This window comes from Beta vulgaris, chromosome 9 (genome assembly GCF_026745355.1).
Source record: "Beta vulgaris subsp. vulgaris cultivar EL10 chromosome 9, EL10.2, whole genome shotgun sequence".
NCBI lineage: Eukaryota > Viridiplantae > Streptophyta > Magnoliopsida > Caryophyllales > Amaranthaceae > Beta > Beta vulgaris.
Window position 1 is genome coordinate 47,272,259 of NC_079210.1, and position 14,129 is coordinate 47,286,387.

General features: G+C 34.5%; 3 protein-coding genes across 3 annotated transcripts; 1 reads left to right on the forward strand and 2 right to left on the reverse strand.

Moving 5' to 3' along the window:
• Positions 1-2,372: 2,372 nt before the first annotated feature.
• LOC104904250 (30S ribosomal protein S31, mitochondrial) lies at positions 2,373-2,875 on the forward strand. The gene has a single exon (XM_010692452.4). It carries the CDS (start codon positions 2,474-2,476, stop codon positions 2,753-2,755), a length of 282 nt encoding a protein of 93 aa, XP_010690754.1. The 5' UTR covers positions 2,373-2,473; the 3' UTR covers positions 2,756-2,875.
• Positions 2,876-3,689: 814 nt separating this feature from the next.
• LOC104904251 (hypothetical protein) lies at positions 3,690-8,408 on the reverse strand. Its single transcript, XM_010692453.4, has 2 exons — positions 5,088-8,408; positions 3,690-4,554 (listed from the first exon to the last, which is right to left on the reverse strand). Exons 1-2 carry the CDS (start codon positions 5,386-5,388, stop codon positions 4,247-4,249), a joined length of 609 nt encoding a protein of 202 aa, XP_010690755.1. The 5' UTR covers positions 5,389-8,408; the 3' UTR covers positions 3,690-4,246.
• A 227-nt stretch (positions 8,409-8,635) lies between these two features.
• Positions 8,636-13,979, reverse strand: LOC104904252 (NADH dehydrogenase [ubiquinone] 1 beta subcomplex subunit 9). Its single transcript, XM_010692454.4, has 6 exons — positions 13,748-13,979; positions 13,603-13,644; positions 13,091-13,172; positions 12,246-12,301; positions 9,014-9,088; positions 8,636-8,841 (listed from the first exon to the last, which is right to left on the reverse strand). Exons 1-5 carry the CDS (start codon positions 13,874-13,876, stop codon positions 9,041-9,043), a joined length of 357 nt encoding a protein of 118 aa, XP_010690756.1. The 5' UTR covers positions 13,877-13,979; the 3' UTR covers positions 8,636-8,841; positions 9,014-9,040.
• Between the last annotated feature and the right edge of the window lie 150 nt (positions 13,980-14,129).

Genomic DNA, 14,129 nt, shown 5'->3' on the forward strand with positions numbered 1-14,129 from the left:
TCTATACACATAGATGTACATTTATTAATGCTATTTATTTAACTCATTGCTCTTTCGGGAGAGCTCTAGATGAGGAGAAAACAGAGTACTGGATGTAGTAATATAGCCATACTAGCTTTTTATGCACGCGATGCGTGCGATGATATTTTTAGGCCTAATTATTACTAATTAGTAAACAAAAAGAAAATGCAAGTTAGTATTTTACGGTCACATCCATTTTGTGAATAAGATTCTTTGAAACACAATCAAATAGTACTCCTTCTACATTTTGTTACTTTTGAGTCATTAACTCTTGCATTTAAGTAGCATTACAGTATTACTCCCTTAGTTAAACTTATCTCTATTGAACAAAAGAAAAATTGAGTCCATATTATCTGTTATGTTGAATTTCCAATGCAACAATATTATAATTTGGCTAATTTATACTTTGATCTACACTTGTATTTGAAAACCCATTATATTTAAATTTGGCTAATTTATACTTTGATCCACACTTGTATTTGAAATCCAAAATTTTGAGTGACGTGCTGTAGCCTGTAGGCACATCCTTCTAGAATTTCAACAAAAAAATTTCACTACCTTTTCCACTACTTGGCAACATCAGTATAATTCCACTACTTTTGCTATTCATTTTCTCTCTCCTCTCACTACAAATCTACGAATTATATTTTCAAGGAACCTAGTTCATCAAACTATACACTATACAATAAGAAAATAAGCCTTTTCAAGTATTAAACAAAGCAGTAAGCATCTAACCACAGCCGTATCAACCACTTTTGAAGGAAGCAAACCAACTTCAGTTTTTTTACGGTCGATTTAACAAAGAAAGGTAATTTCTTAAATCAACTTTAGTTTTTTTTGTTCATTTTTCTATCATCCAAAATTTAATCCGAAAAGTATGAATCAATTTCAGTTTTTTTTCCCTTGCCTAACATCTAAATTATGATTTCACAAATTTATATTTAAAATTTTCATCAGTCTCATATTTACAACTATATTTGAGATAAAATTGTAAATTTTCATACACAATTTGATATTAGAATTTTCTTTTAAAAACAAAAATTGTTTCTTTTATCTTGTTTTCTGATTTAACATGAAAAAGAATTAAATTTTAAATTGTATAAAAGCCCTTTTTTTCCATTTCAAAATTTTATAGTTGTCTTGGTGCTTAATTTCACTATTTGTTTTCACAAAATAATGTAATTTTTTTCTGAAAATGGTTTTAGCAAATTAATTTAATTTTTTTTTTCTGAAAATTGATTTTTGCAAAAACCGTTCGCGAAAACTTTGATTTTGTTTTTTTTTTTCAAAATTTATTTGTGAAAATGGTTTTTTTGCAAAAGTTATGAGCAAAATTTTTAATATTGGAATTTAAAAAAAAAACTAAATTTGTTACTTTTATCTTGTTCTCTCATTTCATGTGAAAATAAAGGGTTAAATTTAAGTCCTTTTTAACTAATTGCTATCATCTCCCTTTTTTTGTTAGTCGCTACAATAACAATTGCTATTGTTTTTTCAACTAATTTGAAATAACTTGGAAGATTAAAACAATTATGTACCTTTTTGGAAGTTTGCAAATCGCTGATGGACAAATGTGTGATATCCCCGTCGAAATTTAATGTTTTTTTTTTACAGATTTTTATGCATAGCGTGTATAGGTAAAGAATAATTTGTAAGTGAAATTTGTGAGTTCTTGAGAACAATGATTTGTAAGTGAATTTTGTGAATGTTTTTTTTTTATGTATTTACGCGCTACTATATTAGTTTTGGTTTGTCAGTTAATTTTTAATTTTTTGTAAAGTTTAGTGATTTGCGGGATTTCTTGGACGTGATTTAGAAAGAGATTTGTAAAGTTTCCTAACATAAGTGATTTGGGAATGATGTTGAAATTTAATTTCCGATAGCTTTGTTTGAATCCCCATTTTGGTATTGATATTATTTTTGTAATTAAGTAAGGAAAAGGGGGGCAAAATAGTCAGTTCAAAAGAGGACACCATAGGTCCCCCCCTTCCCTTATGTAATAGAGATTATATATATAATGTTTTTCTCCTTTTTTTTTTCATTGCAACAATTTATTTTGCTGTAATTTGTTCTATTTGAATTTGGGACTCTCAATTTGGAGCATCACCTCAACCAATATATCTCTATTCTATAAGCGAATACTTATGTAATTAATATATAGATCGTTAAAAAATGTCATTGTTTTGTGACGAAATAAATTTTAAAGCTATTTTTTCTACCAATTATGATTTATTGTAAAAATAAACAAGCTTGATATGAGGTTTGCTACCATGGGCTAATTGGGCCCTAAGTGAAGTTCACAATTTCAGCATCAACAAATCCGATCTCACACTTCTTCTTCCCCAAATAACCCAAAACGCAAAAAAAACTATTTTACTCAATCAAAATCTCCTAAAACCCCAATTCAATTGAAAACACCCTCTTAAACTTTCCAGCAAAAACGCAACAAAAAATGGCGATGATGCGTATTTGCAGCTCATTTGCAAGAAGAATGATGTCAACCCATCAAAATCCAGCGCTTCCAATTTCTTCATCATCAATGGTGTCTTCTTCATCATCATTTTCAGATGCAATAGTTTGCGGAAGAGGGGACAAGAGAACCAAAAGAGGGAAGAGATTTAAAGGGTCTTATGGTAATTCTAGACCCAAGAAGAAAGATATGATTCAGAGAATTAAAGACAAAGTTGAGGTTCCAAGTTCTACTCCATGGCCTCTACCTTTCAAGCTCATTTAATTTTCTCTCTCCTCATTTTTTTTTCGTTTAAGTTCAGCTGATAGTTGCTGAAAATTGATGTTTTGGATGCTATATGAGCTTTTTTTTATCAATAATATATTTCTATGTTTGAATTTTGAATTGGGTTGGTATCAATTTTTGATTTTGAATATTGGGTAGTTTTATTTCTATGCTTGGAATATGAGTTATAATTGGGTTGTTTGTTGATGTGAATTTCGTTCAAATTACTTGTTTTGTTTGTTTTAATGGGGTTTTGTGGTTATTCCTGTAAAGGGGAGATTTTTATTGTTTTGGGAAGGTATGTTGCTGAGGTGAAATTAGGGTTTCTCTGGTAGAAAAGACTGAGTGTTTCTCTTTTCTGAGTTGAGGACAATCTATTTCCCATATGTTGTGAAGGATGAAACAGAAGTTTGTTGAATTGGATAATGTAAGCAGTAAGGTTAGAGTTACATACCTAGATTAGCTAGTGTACTGTTTTTCCATTGGCTATATTGAATTAGAGGGATTCTATGTTCACTGTTTATCGCCAGGAGGCATACAACACAATGTGTTCGGTCCCAGGGGGTTTGTAGGACGATTGTACCTCAGATTTAACGGTACAAGTTGCCGATAGGAATGTAATGTGGTCGATGACGATGAGTGGTGGAGGTGTTTTGTGTCAAAGAGTGGTTTATTTCTTAGAATAGAACTCTCTTTACACCATCTTGGGAGGTACGTAGCACTAATCATTGTATTGAGAGTTATATGCAGGCCTTCATTGGTTGGAATGTGCTCTGTGAGATATATTAGATGTATCTTATAGTGTGCTTTGAGGAACATTTTGAAATTTCTTTATTGGTTCAATGGAAGGTTCGCGTTTAGGGATGATTTATAAGCGTTTGGACACTTAATTTCATTTGATCAAGTGAATCAATTCAGAATTAGATACAATTGCTGGTTAGAAAATTACACAATTACTCAAAAGAATCTGACTAGCTCATCTTTTGGAGTAGGGCTAGCTTACAATGGAGAAACATGTTTGAATACAAAAATATTTTCCCTAGTAGCACTTGTGATTTAACTGGAAGCAAATGGATTTGCCTCTACAAAATAAGAATATTTACTGATGTAATTGAGTGGCACTAGTTAGCCGTCTGTCCTGCTCTAGTGATCTAAATCATCATTCAAGAGTCAGGTTGCGATCAGTTGGTTGTGATCTTATGTAGTCCAATGGAACACGCTCAGGACAAGCGTTCTTCTTAAATGCATCTCTAGTGTCTGTGTCTTGAATTCTTGATCGAAATAGGTTGCACGTTCAGTATCTTCGTCTCCCCCAATACTCCAGCCTTTAGCAAGCACTTAATCCTGCTGCAGGATTGTAAAGTCCGGGCCTTGTTTATTCATGCACGGTAGACATAATGCTGTACAAGATTCAGGTTGTACTGTATCAGCTTGTTAGCAGTCTGAACCAAAAACTGGAGTCAGTGGTTGCTGCTTTGGTTATTTATTTTATTACACCAGAAGACTTGTATTAAGGTCTCTGTCTAAGAGTGGATCACTTTCAGTGACATCCTGTTGTAGTCGACCTGTGAGATGTAGTGCAGAATCTGCTACTAGGGCAATCCCAATTATAAAATATGTGAACCCAAAAGCCATGGTAATAACTCCTATCAAGAATGCCAAGCGGTTGTATACAATAACATTTTGAGCTTCTGCTGCTAGCTTATACCCATAGTATATTGTCCACATGAGCATGAACATCGAAATCATGGTGGCCGAAACTTGCATGAAGATCTGAAAAATTGTCTTCTGCTCCTTTTCTGTTAACATATACATACTGTTAGCCGGTAACAAATAAGTAAGCAAAATCTGATGCATGTAAGTGTGCAATAATAGTTAATATGTGATTTAGCTCAGTACATTGTTTTTCCCTGCTATGTTTGTCTCTTGTAACTTTCTATTTCAAGAGGATTGTCTGCAGAGAAAATTCTGTTTGCATAACGATATTAGGCAACTAATACTTTTGGCAAATGTGACCACACTTTTTCTTATTGATGTATTATAAGGATAAAGACCCTAGTGGATTAGGAATTCTTGTTTGCAGGTCGGACTCTTGGGAGTGGGCGATAAGGAAGCAAATATGTGACCTCGTGATCACAAGGTGAGCTCTACTAACTACATCAAGTACTACTTGGTGAATTAATGAACCGAACTAGAGTTAGCTGTTGGTCAAGGAAGAAGATATTACTAAGGACATGATAGACTTTTAGCCTTTGTTAGTTGCCAAATTATTGAGTAATTACTCTTTCCAGGATGTTGCAAGCAATGAACTATAAGTTGAATGTGTTGTTACCTCGGTTGATAGTTCTTGTATCTTCCTGTTTCAACCAAGCTATCAACTCCATAGCTAACTCTACAACAATAGTCAACCCAATGATGAAATATATCAAACCGAACACCACCGTGACAACTCCGAAAACAAGAGCTACATAGCCACCCTCAGCATCACCACTTCCAATATCTCGTGTTTCCGTTGTCAATCTATATCCCATATGGACTAACCATACGAGCAAGAGCAACGAAACCACGAACCCAATAACCCGAACAGTATCTTTACAGCCTCTTCTCTCTGCCTTAGCCACTTCATCATCCATTCACCCAGATTTTGATGTCGAAACGAGGTGTAAAAACTTCAGAGAAATATGTAGGAGAGAATGACAGGAGGAAAGGAATGTTGATGTATTAAGTTCTGTTACTGAACTAGGTTTATAGTCAATGGTTATAATTGAAGAAGAAGAACTAAAATCTGAGATTTAGATGTCATAATCAGCTTTACTTCCACTGACTTGGCCATTCGTATGAAGTGGGTTAATATTTAATAGGAGTCATTATAGGCTTGTTAGATGGAGTAAGATGACTTGTTCTCTTGTTTATAAAATGAGGTGACTATTTCTGTTACATTACTACTATTCCTTCGTTTATTTTGACTGATCTGGTAATAAGAGAACCACATAAATTCATACAGAGGAGAGAGAAAATGCGTATTTGAAGGGGGAGAGAAAAGAGCACCGATATTCCCATATCTGATATTGGACAATTTTGTCCAATATCATAGCATTTATGTAATTTTTATGACAAATATTAATATGAAAAAATTATAATTATAAATATTTATTTTGTATATATGCTTATTTGGGTTTGTTATTTAAAATTTAGTTGATATATTAGATGATTAGTATATCATATCTTGACAGTTTGACACCATCTTATCATGTCGCTTGACTATTATATCATATTTTGGTTGCATTTTATCATATTAAGTGAATGTTATACTATATTGTATTGAATTAAGTTGCTAATAAAATTACAAAAATGTTACAATATGGGACAAGTTGTCTAATATCGGAAATGTGAGAATACTTTCTGGGGGAGAAAATGCGTTGGTGCCTAAAGATAAGTCAAACCCCAAAACTTAAATTGCTACAATTGACTAGTTCCACTTGAACCCAATTGAACTCTAACGCTTGTCATATCTTTTGAAGGGTTTTTATTTGTTAAGCTTCCTACTTGATTAGGGGGAAATTCCACCATTAATTTTTGGGTTGGTGAAAGGAGACCTTAGTTGAGCATGGAAAAGCCACTTTTGAACTTTGTCCAATTAATGTTGGTGACATTACATTAAATATAGTGCTCCTATAAAATGATGGAATAATAGCTTCTAATATTGCAACATTTTGCGCATTTGTAAATAATAATAACAATCTTTTCATTTTTTGATTATTTTGGAACAATGCAATTTTTATACTCAATTTTCTTTGAGTAGGATAAAATGAAATTTTACTTAAAAAATTGGTAATTTATTTTCTTTTGTAGGTTCTAAGCAATCTTTATATGTAACATTTTCACCAATTGTGCACCGTCAAGTGTTCAAATTTATCGATTTTATAGGTTTTATCCTACTCAAAGAAAATAGGGTATAAAAGTTTCATTATTCACGAATAATCAAAAAGTTGTATTATTATTTACGAATGACCAAAAGGTTGTATTTTAGAAGCAAATATTCCTAAAAATAAAACATATTTCTGTTTGCTAAAAATTACAGCAATTCACTTTTTGCACTATTCACTTGCTCATGTGTTACTATGATATAGTAGTGGTTTGGTAACACATTTCGATAATCTCGCTAACAACTTGTTTGGATTTTCCTCCATTTGGATAAACATTTTGTGAGAAACAAACCTTCCCAATAATAGAAAGGTTTGGAAAGAAATTTCATTACTCTTTCTAAGTTTTTTTTCCTTTCCTTCCTTTTTCTCTATCCAAACACAACGCTGAAAGCTTTATAAGAGACATAAGAACATATTCTCGTATATACATTAGTAATAATCTTATGACAACCTAAATAATACTTACCTGTGATACATATATGTATTATCTGTAAACCTTATTATGCAACTTAGTACCAAGGATGTCTTGACCTAATTGTTAAGATTGAGGTGCTGTGAACATGTTCAAATTCTCCTCCCTTTTCTTTGTACTTTGTACTGCCTTCATGACTCATATATAGGGATGGGCATGGGTCCAGGACCCTACCCAGACCCTGTTGGACCCGACCCTAATTTAAGGGTCTGGGTCCAACTTTTTCAGACCCTAAGGGTCCGGGTCCGAGTTTGTGTCCAAGTGAATTTTTTAGGGTTCGGGTCCGGGTCTTAAAATTTTGGACCCAGACCCGACCATTAGACCCCAAAACTTATTTAATATATACATTTTAACTTTAAAAAAAACAAATTGATTTTCTAAATGACTAAAACATAAACTAAAACACCCATTCTGAACTCTTATGTAAGTTGTGTTTGTTTCTTCTTTTTTTTTTCAGTTTGTATATTGGTGTTTGTTTCGTTTTTTTTCAGTTTATATGTTTGGAATTGTGTTTGTTTCTTTTTTTTTTCGTTTGTAAGTTTGTGTTTGTTTCGTTTTTTTCAATTTATATGTTTGTGTTTGTTTCATGCGAATTCTTGTGTTTGATTCATGCGATTTTTTTGTGTTTGTTTCATACGAATTTCAAATGATTATTGATATTAATAATGCTAAAAATTTGGCAAAATAAAGACCTGGACCCTCCAGACCCTCTAGACCCTCCAGACCCTTAGGGTCTGGGTCAGGGTCCAATTTTTCAGACCCTTAGGGTCCGGGTCCGGGTCCGCAAAAAAATTTAGGGTCCGGGTCTAGGGTCCAGCTGGACCCGACCCGACCCGACCCGACCCTATATATGGATCCAAAAAAAAATAATTATGAGACTTAGTAACCACCTCTCAAAGTACAGTTAGACTTAGACACAACTTAGACATTTAGACTCTATGTACCGAGGTCCGAGGGGGATATTATTAACTAACAGTGTGACGAATTAAGAATTTGTGTACTTAATGTCAATGCCACTGAGTCTACGACAAGTCGACAACTGATAGCATCACAATTCTTATATCCTAAACTTGTCAATAATTTAAGGTAATGGTAAGTTGGTAACTAGTTTTATGAGGGGTCCTTTTATTTCATAAGCCTTAAATTATGATTTACATGATTACGCATAATAGGCATCTAGCTATTGGTGAAATTCTCACAAGGTCAATTGTGCGCACGTATGGGTAGAAGTGTAGAACTTTGAGCGAAGTAGAGCTTAGACTAACCTTTTGATATTGGCTTCATAAACTCTACTTCATCCTGGATCCATAATCCTAGTGCTGCGCGACAGTAAGCTTTGGCTTTCAATCTATCAATGGTTTGTCAAACCCCAACTCGATTGTGAGTCATGGTGGCAACAACAGACGCGAGCCTGACAGAGAGCCCTCACAAACTGTGTTCTCATATTATCCGGTTACGCCTTTAAGAGAGTAGAAAACTTGGTTTACAAATGCAAAAGAGTATATTATTTAGAAAATCAACAATTCCTCTGTGCAAATTTTCCAAATAGTGAACATAAACTGCAGAGAACCTAAGTAAATTACAAAACAGGAAACTGTAACATCTCAAACTGTTTGAAGTGCAGTTAAATGCAAAACAGGGAAAGACTCTTCATCGCTATCTTCCCATCACAGACAGGGTAATCTCATCTGCATCAGCCAGTCAAAAAACAAATAAGACAAAGATTACTGGAAGCAAAAGCATATTTCACCCAGACTTGGGCAAAATATACTCAAGTATCAATTTGATTCTCCATATTTTCCCCATGTACCCACTTGTAAAGGATTTAATACCGAGAAAAACAAATGGAGCACAAGAAACCTTATTAAATGCATTAAGGATATGTAGCTACTTTAGCTCAGCCTCTTCCTGGCCATAGTTGTAAATAATCTCAATCTGCAATAGGCAAGTTTTGGAAACCAGCAAGGGAAATAGAAATCAGAACTCAAAAATAAGAGTATAGGACCAATCAAATCACCATCATATAATCAAGATCTTTGCATCAGAGCAAGAAGAAAAAGTTTAAAAAAAAAAAAAAAAAAAAAAAAAAAAAAAAAAAAGCCCACAGGAATCAAGCTCCAATGTAAATGATCCACACTTACAAGCAACATAGTTGTATCAGCACAAACTAGAGCTCAAGATAGTAGAAAAGTAATGAGAGCTGGCATAGCAGTATTCAGTTCGATTCATATCGATATAAATTACTCATTAAAACTATTTAACAGCCTAGTCTGCTGTTTGAAGGAAATCAGAGCAAGAAGAAGTTTCAGTCGAGTGGATTGAGGTACTGCATAATTACAGAGATGTAGCCTGCCGATAGTATAATTACAGAGGGGTGGCTTGTAACAAAGAGTATATTCTTGATGATGTTAGTTCTTTTTTTGAAGAAATGATGATGTTAGTTTCTAGGAATGGAAGATATCACCAAAGTTCCCAACTGCTGGCAATGGCTAACAGACAATAATCTGTTCAATGAAAAGTGACTCGAATGTTAGCAATTGGCATCGGCTTTCACAATTTAATTTCTTCTAGTTTTCAAGTGAAGTTTTTACTGGTTCTAGAGTGATTGATCTTTAAATAAAATGCCCCATCCTATAAAGATCTCTTTCAAACTCAGTACATCCCAATATAACTCTGAAGAGAACTGCACTGGTTACTGCCTCTCGAAATTGACCATGAGCACACACTTCAAGTGCTGTTAGCCTTCCATGAAAGTATATGCTTTATCAGACTATTGCTTCAGAAGATTAATCCAATCCTTAGAGAAGGAATGTTTTAGACTTGCACCAACACCTCCCTGTCCTATGATTCAAATTATGGATGCCTTTTCTGATAATAGCAATCCATGATTCTGATGACTCAGACAGATCTCCGCCTTCACTAGCACGATATGAAGCCTATGAAATAATTCCTTGCTAAGCGAATGTTGTACACAAAAAAGATTAGTCAAAGTAGCCTCTCAGCCCTCCGGGGGGTAAATTTAGGTTATTAATTTATTACAAGAAGCCAAAGCAAAATTTGGTCCAAGACTCTAAGTAGCATCTCAAACTAGGATGATTCCACTGCATAAATCAAAATTTGGTGGTCGTCCAGATAGCTTCATTGCCTTTATTCCCTTCTACCAAGTGTTATACACTCCCACAAGACCAATTTTCTATATCATTCTTAGCGCCAACTCCAAATACCCCCCCCCCCCAGGACTTCTTTTAAAATCTCCAGAATTTCACGCCTCTACATCTCTTAGATGTCCGTCATCTAGTCCATGTCTCACATTTCTAAACTAACATATGCAACTGTCTCTTATCTTATTTCCATATCTACAGTATCTTCAATCCAGATTCTATCTATCAAGGTGTTGCCACACAACCATCTCAACATACGCATCTCTATTCTCTGCTACCCCCATCCTCTCGACATAATCCTTCCTAAATGCTAACACTCTTATCACTGGTCTAACCTTATTGCAGAATTATACTTTTCACCTTAAATAAGATATACGCTACAATCGCACAAGATCATATATATTAACCTACACTAATTTAATCATTATAATTGGATCCTGTGGGTCACATCTTGGTCAATATCACTATTACTCTGTAAAATTGTCTCAAGCATTTTAAAAGGCTCCTTTATGGGACAGCTCCTTACCATCCAATATTACTACATCCTAGCTTGACTCCCTCCCATTACTTCAAATTGCACTCTATGTACTCAGTCATACTCCGACCTAGCCTAAACCCTCAAAATTCTAGCCTTCATCTCTATTGCTCCAATTTAACATGAATTTCAACTTTAGTCTCATCCACAATACAAAGCCGTACGTAAAATACATTGAGCTACAATATCTCACCTTGGATAATTCATCTAGTACTGGTGCAAAAGGGAAAAGTCTTAATGTAGAAGAACCTAGTGTAGTCATACCATAATAGGGCAATCCTCTACTAGTCCTCCCATGTTCTAGCACTTCATTTATGTCCCCATACAAATCATGAACTAAGTCGATGTATCTAGATGGTATACCCTTATTGTACATTGCCTACTAAAGCACGTCACTCGATACCACATCATAACTCATAAGCCATCCCCAAGACAATGAAAATCATAAACATGTATCATTCTTCCTTGCCCTATCATGCTCATCATCTGTCTCATCAGATGTATGGCTTATCACACTATATCAAACTATCTATAAAAGGCTTCTACATTTCCTCCATATATACCCTATCACACTCTCCCACAATTTCATGGTATAACTCATAAGCTTTATCCCTCGAAAATTTGATCAGTCTCGGGTATCTTCTTTGTTCTTACAAACAGCATCGAGGGCCTTTTTACAATATTGCAGTATCCTATTTATCCTTCAATAAATCAATATTAACCTTCTTTACGTTATTCATGTATTAGTTGTAGGTGTCTTTATCAACTTGTATCTCCAGTTAGATATTCACTTAAGTTTTTGTTATCAGCCATCAGTACGTAATTATGCAATATATCAGGCCACAAGCTGAACTTTTTCTATATACAAAGAGAACAACCAACACCACAAGGTTAAACAACTATATGGTGTCCATGGCTAGTAATTGGCAAATGCAAGTGTCTACAATAAGTTTTTTTCACCGAAAAATGCAGTATGACTTGAGCTCCGTGTACTACTAAAAATTCATAAAAAGAAGCATGCAATTCACAATAGAATAACACTAATTATTAAATTTAATGAAAGGAGCTTGACAGTATTCGTAGGTGATCAATCACATCATGAAAACACTGGAGCTTCAACAAGAAACTCTTAAAACTTTTCATAGGTCATAAACAAGAGACAGTGGTTCAAAATGATGAACTACAGTGACTATCAAGGACTACAACCTAAACTCTACCAGTTTGCCAAAATGTCAATGTTGATATACAATGTAATGCATTTCTCTCTTTCCACTTCAGTAGGCCACATTGCTAAATGAACATACTAAAGAATCAGAAAATGTAGGTATAAAAACAGAATAATTGTGCTAAAGAAAAAAATTAAACACTCTGCTACCAGCACAAAGACAGCACATACCCCTTTAGGTGGCTCTGGGTTTCTGCAGAACTTTGAACCGCCAGGTGCCCATGGAACTGCAGAGTGGTTAAAAAAGATATGAGATACATAGTGTCTATAACTCTATATGACAAACAGAACTGTATGAGTTCATTAACTTCTCTTGCAGGTGCAATAGGGCATTGACATATTAGTTGATAGAAACTAGAAAACTTTTCAACATTGACCCACTTTATAGAACTTGTCAAACATGTAATATATTAACAGAATCCACACTGCACCTTAATTGAACAGATTAGGGAAAGAATAAAATGGAGACTGGATAGTAACTCAAAAGACACGTAAGCAATAAGGTTTACATCAAAAACTACATTGTAGAATGCTATCCATCAATTACGTTGACGGATTTCCAAGAAATCACTAGTCTAACCGTGCTTTGACATACTTCACACCTAGTATCTGTTAAGACGGAATTTTCTACAGCAGCCATATTCAAGCATCTCAAACGATCTTGAATGCAGAACCAAATGAAGACCAAAGGTATTTCTGCTATCATCTTCTTCGAATGCATTGCATCAATGGAGGGATAGAGCGAAGAGGAAACATTTTCTTAATTTTGTTATAGCCATTGCAGCTAACATAAAGGAATAGCACTTGGAAACCATATTTGAAGTAAGCATTTCACGTAGAAGGAAACAAAGGCAAAATCTGTTTTATTAAACAATTGAATGAAGCATCCCACTTCGAGATAGAAATAAAACTTGCATACCAATCGATCACTGATAAAGGCTTGTTCTAAAAAGATAATGAGCTATAATCTAACCCACCCACTATAATTCTGCAACAATAGTTAAGTCATTGCTTACCAATATAAGGATCAGGGTGTCGCCACTTATTGTGCTCAGCTTCACCAGCAGCAATCATTCTATCAATTGCATCAAGGTCTTGCTGCAACACCATAAAAAAGATATTCGTAAGAAACAGACGACATAAACTAAAACAACGATAACAAAACCTGTTCAGCACGCAACAGATTATTTCACTCACATTCCTGAAACTGATACCAACAACACTATCTTCATCTTAATGGCATGATAAAAGGATCATAAATCTCAAATTCCACACTAATAAAATTCAGTTAATCAATCCATTTAACTATCTAATCAAATAAATTGCGTCTTACTTAGAGCAATCGATCGAAAACACGACAATTCAAACCATCATACAGCATATACCAAGTCAGAAATCCTCCCAATCTATCTCATATCATAATAGATACATAGCATTGACTAAGAAATGCAAACTCCCGACTGAAACAAGGTAACTTTATTCCTACATTACATCAAAAAAATTTATCAAAGATAAAAAAAAAAAGTACCAGATTTTTGTTGACTTCGAACTTTTTCCGGAGCTCATCAGCCTGCAAAACAAGAAGATCGGAAGAAAGTAATAGAATCAGATCAAAGAAAACCCTAAAAATTGGGATAAAATTAGGGTTTGAGATTGGGGGAAAATGATAATACATCTTCGTAAAAGAGATGACGATGAACAGCCCAATTGAGGGTTTCTCGTAGAGCTTTACGGTAGAGAATGCGAACTCTCTGCTTCTGAGCTGCTCTTCTTGCCAAATACGACGCCGTCGACAAGCTCATTTTCTCTCTCCTCTACTCTTTTTTTCACCTTTGCTCTGCGTTTTTTTTTCTAGTGAAAGGATTTTCTTATGCAACAATGGGGAGAGGAGAGTACGAGCTTCACGACGTCGTCTCGGTATTCGAGACTGACGAGCTCGAGCCGAGCCTAAATATATGGATTCGAGCTTGAGCCGAGGTTAAACTAATAGTCGAGTCGAGCATTATCAAATTAATAGTTCGGCTAAGTCGAATTTACTTAATTTTAATCTTGATT

Coding starts and splice junctions, on each gene's coding strand:
- LOC104904250 (XM_010692452.4), top strand. CDS start 2,474: ATGGCGATGATGCGTATTTGCAGCTCATTTGCAAGAAGAATGATGTCA.
- LOC104904251 (XM_010692453.4), bottom strand. CDS start 5,388: ATGGATGATGAAGTGGCTAAGGCAGAGAGAAGAGGCTGTAAAGATACT. Junction 4,555..5,087: donor TACAAGAACTATCAACCGAG/GTAACAACACAT, acceptor ATATGTTAACAG/AAAAGGAGCAGAAGACAATT.
- LOC104904252 (XM_010692454.4), bottom strand. CDS start 13,876: ATGAGCTTGTCGACGGCGTCGTATTTGGCAAGAAGAGCAGCTCAGAAG. Junction 13,645..13,747: donor GTCATCTCTTTTACGAAGAT/GTATTATCATTT, acceptor CTTGTTTTGCAG/GCTGATGAGCTCCGGAAAAA. Junction 13,173..13,602: donor TCGAAGTCAACAAAAATCTG/GTACTTTTTTTT, acceptor ATGGTGTTGCAG/CAAGACCTTGATGCAATTGA.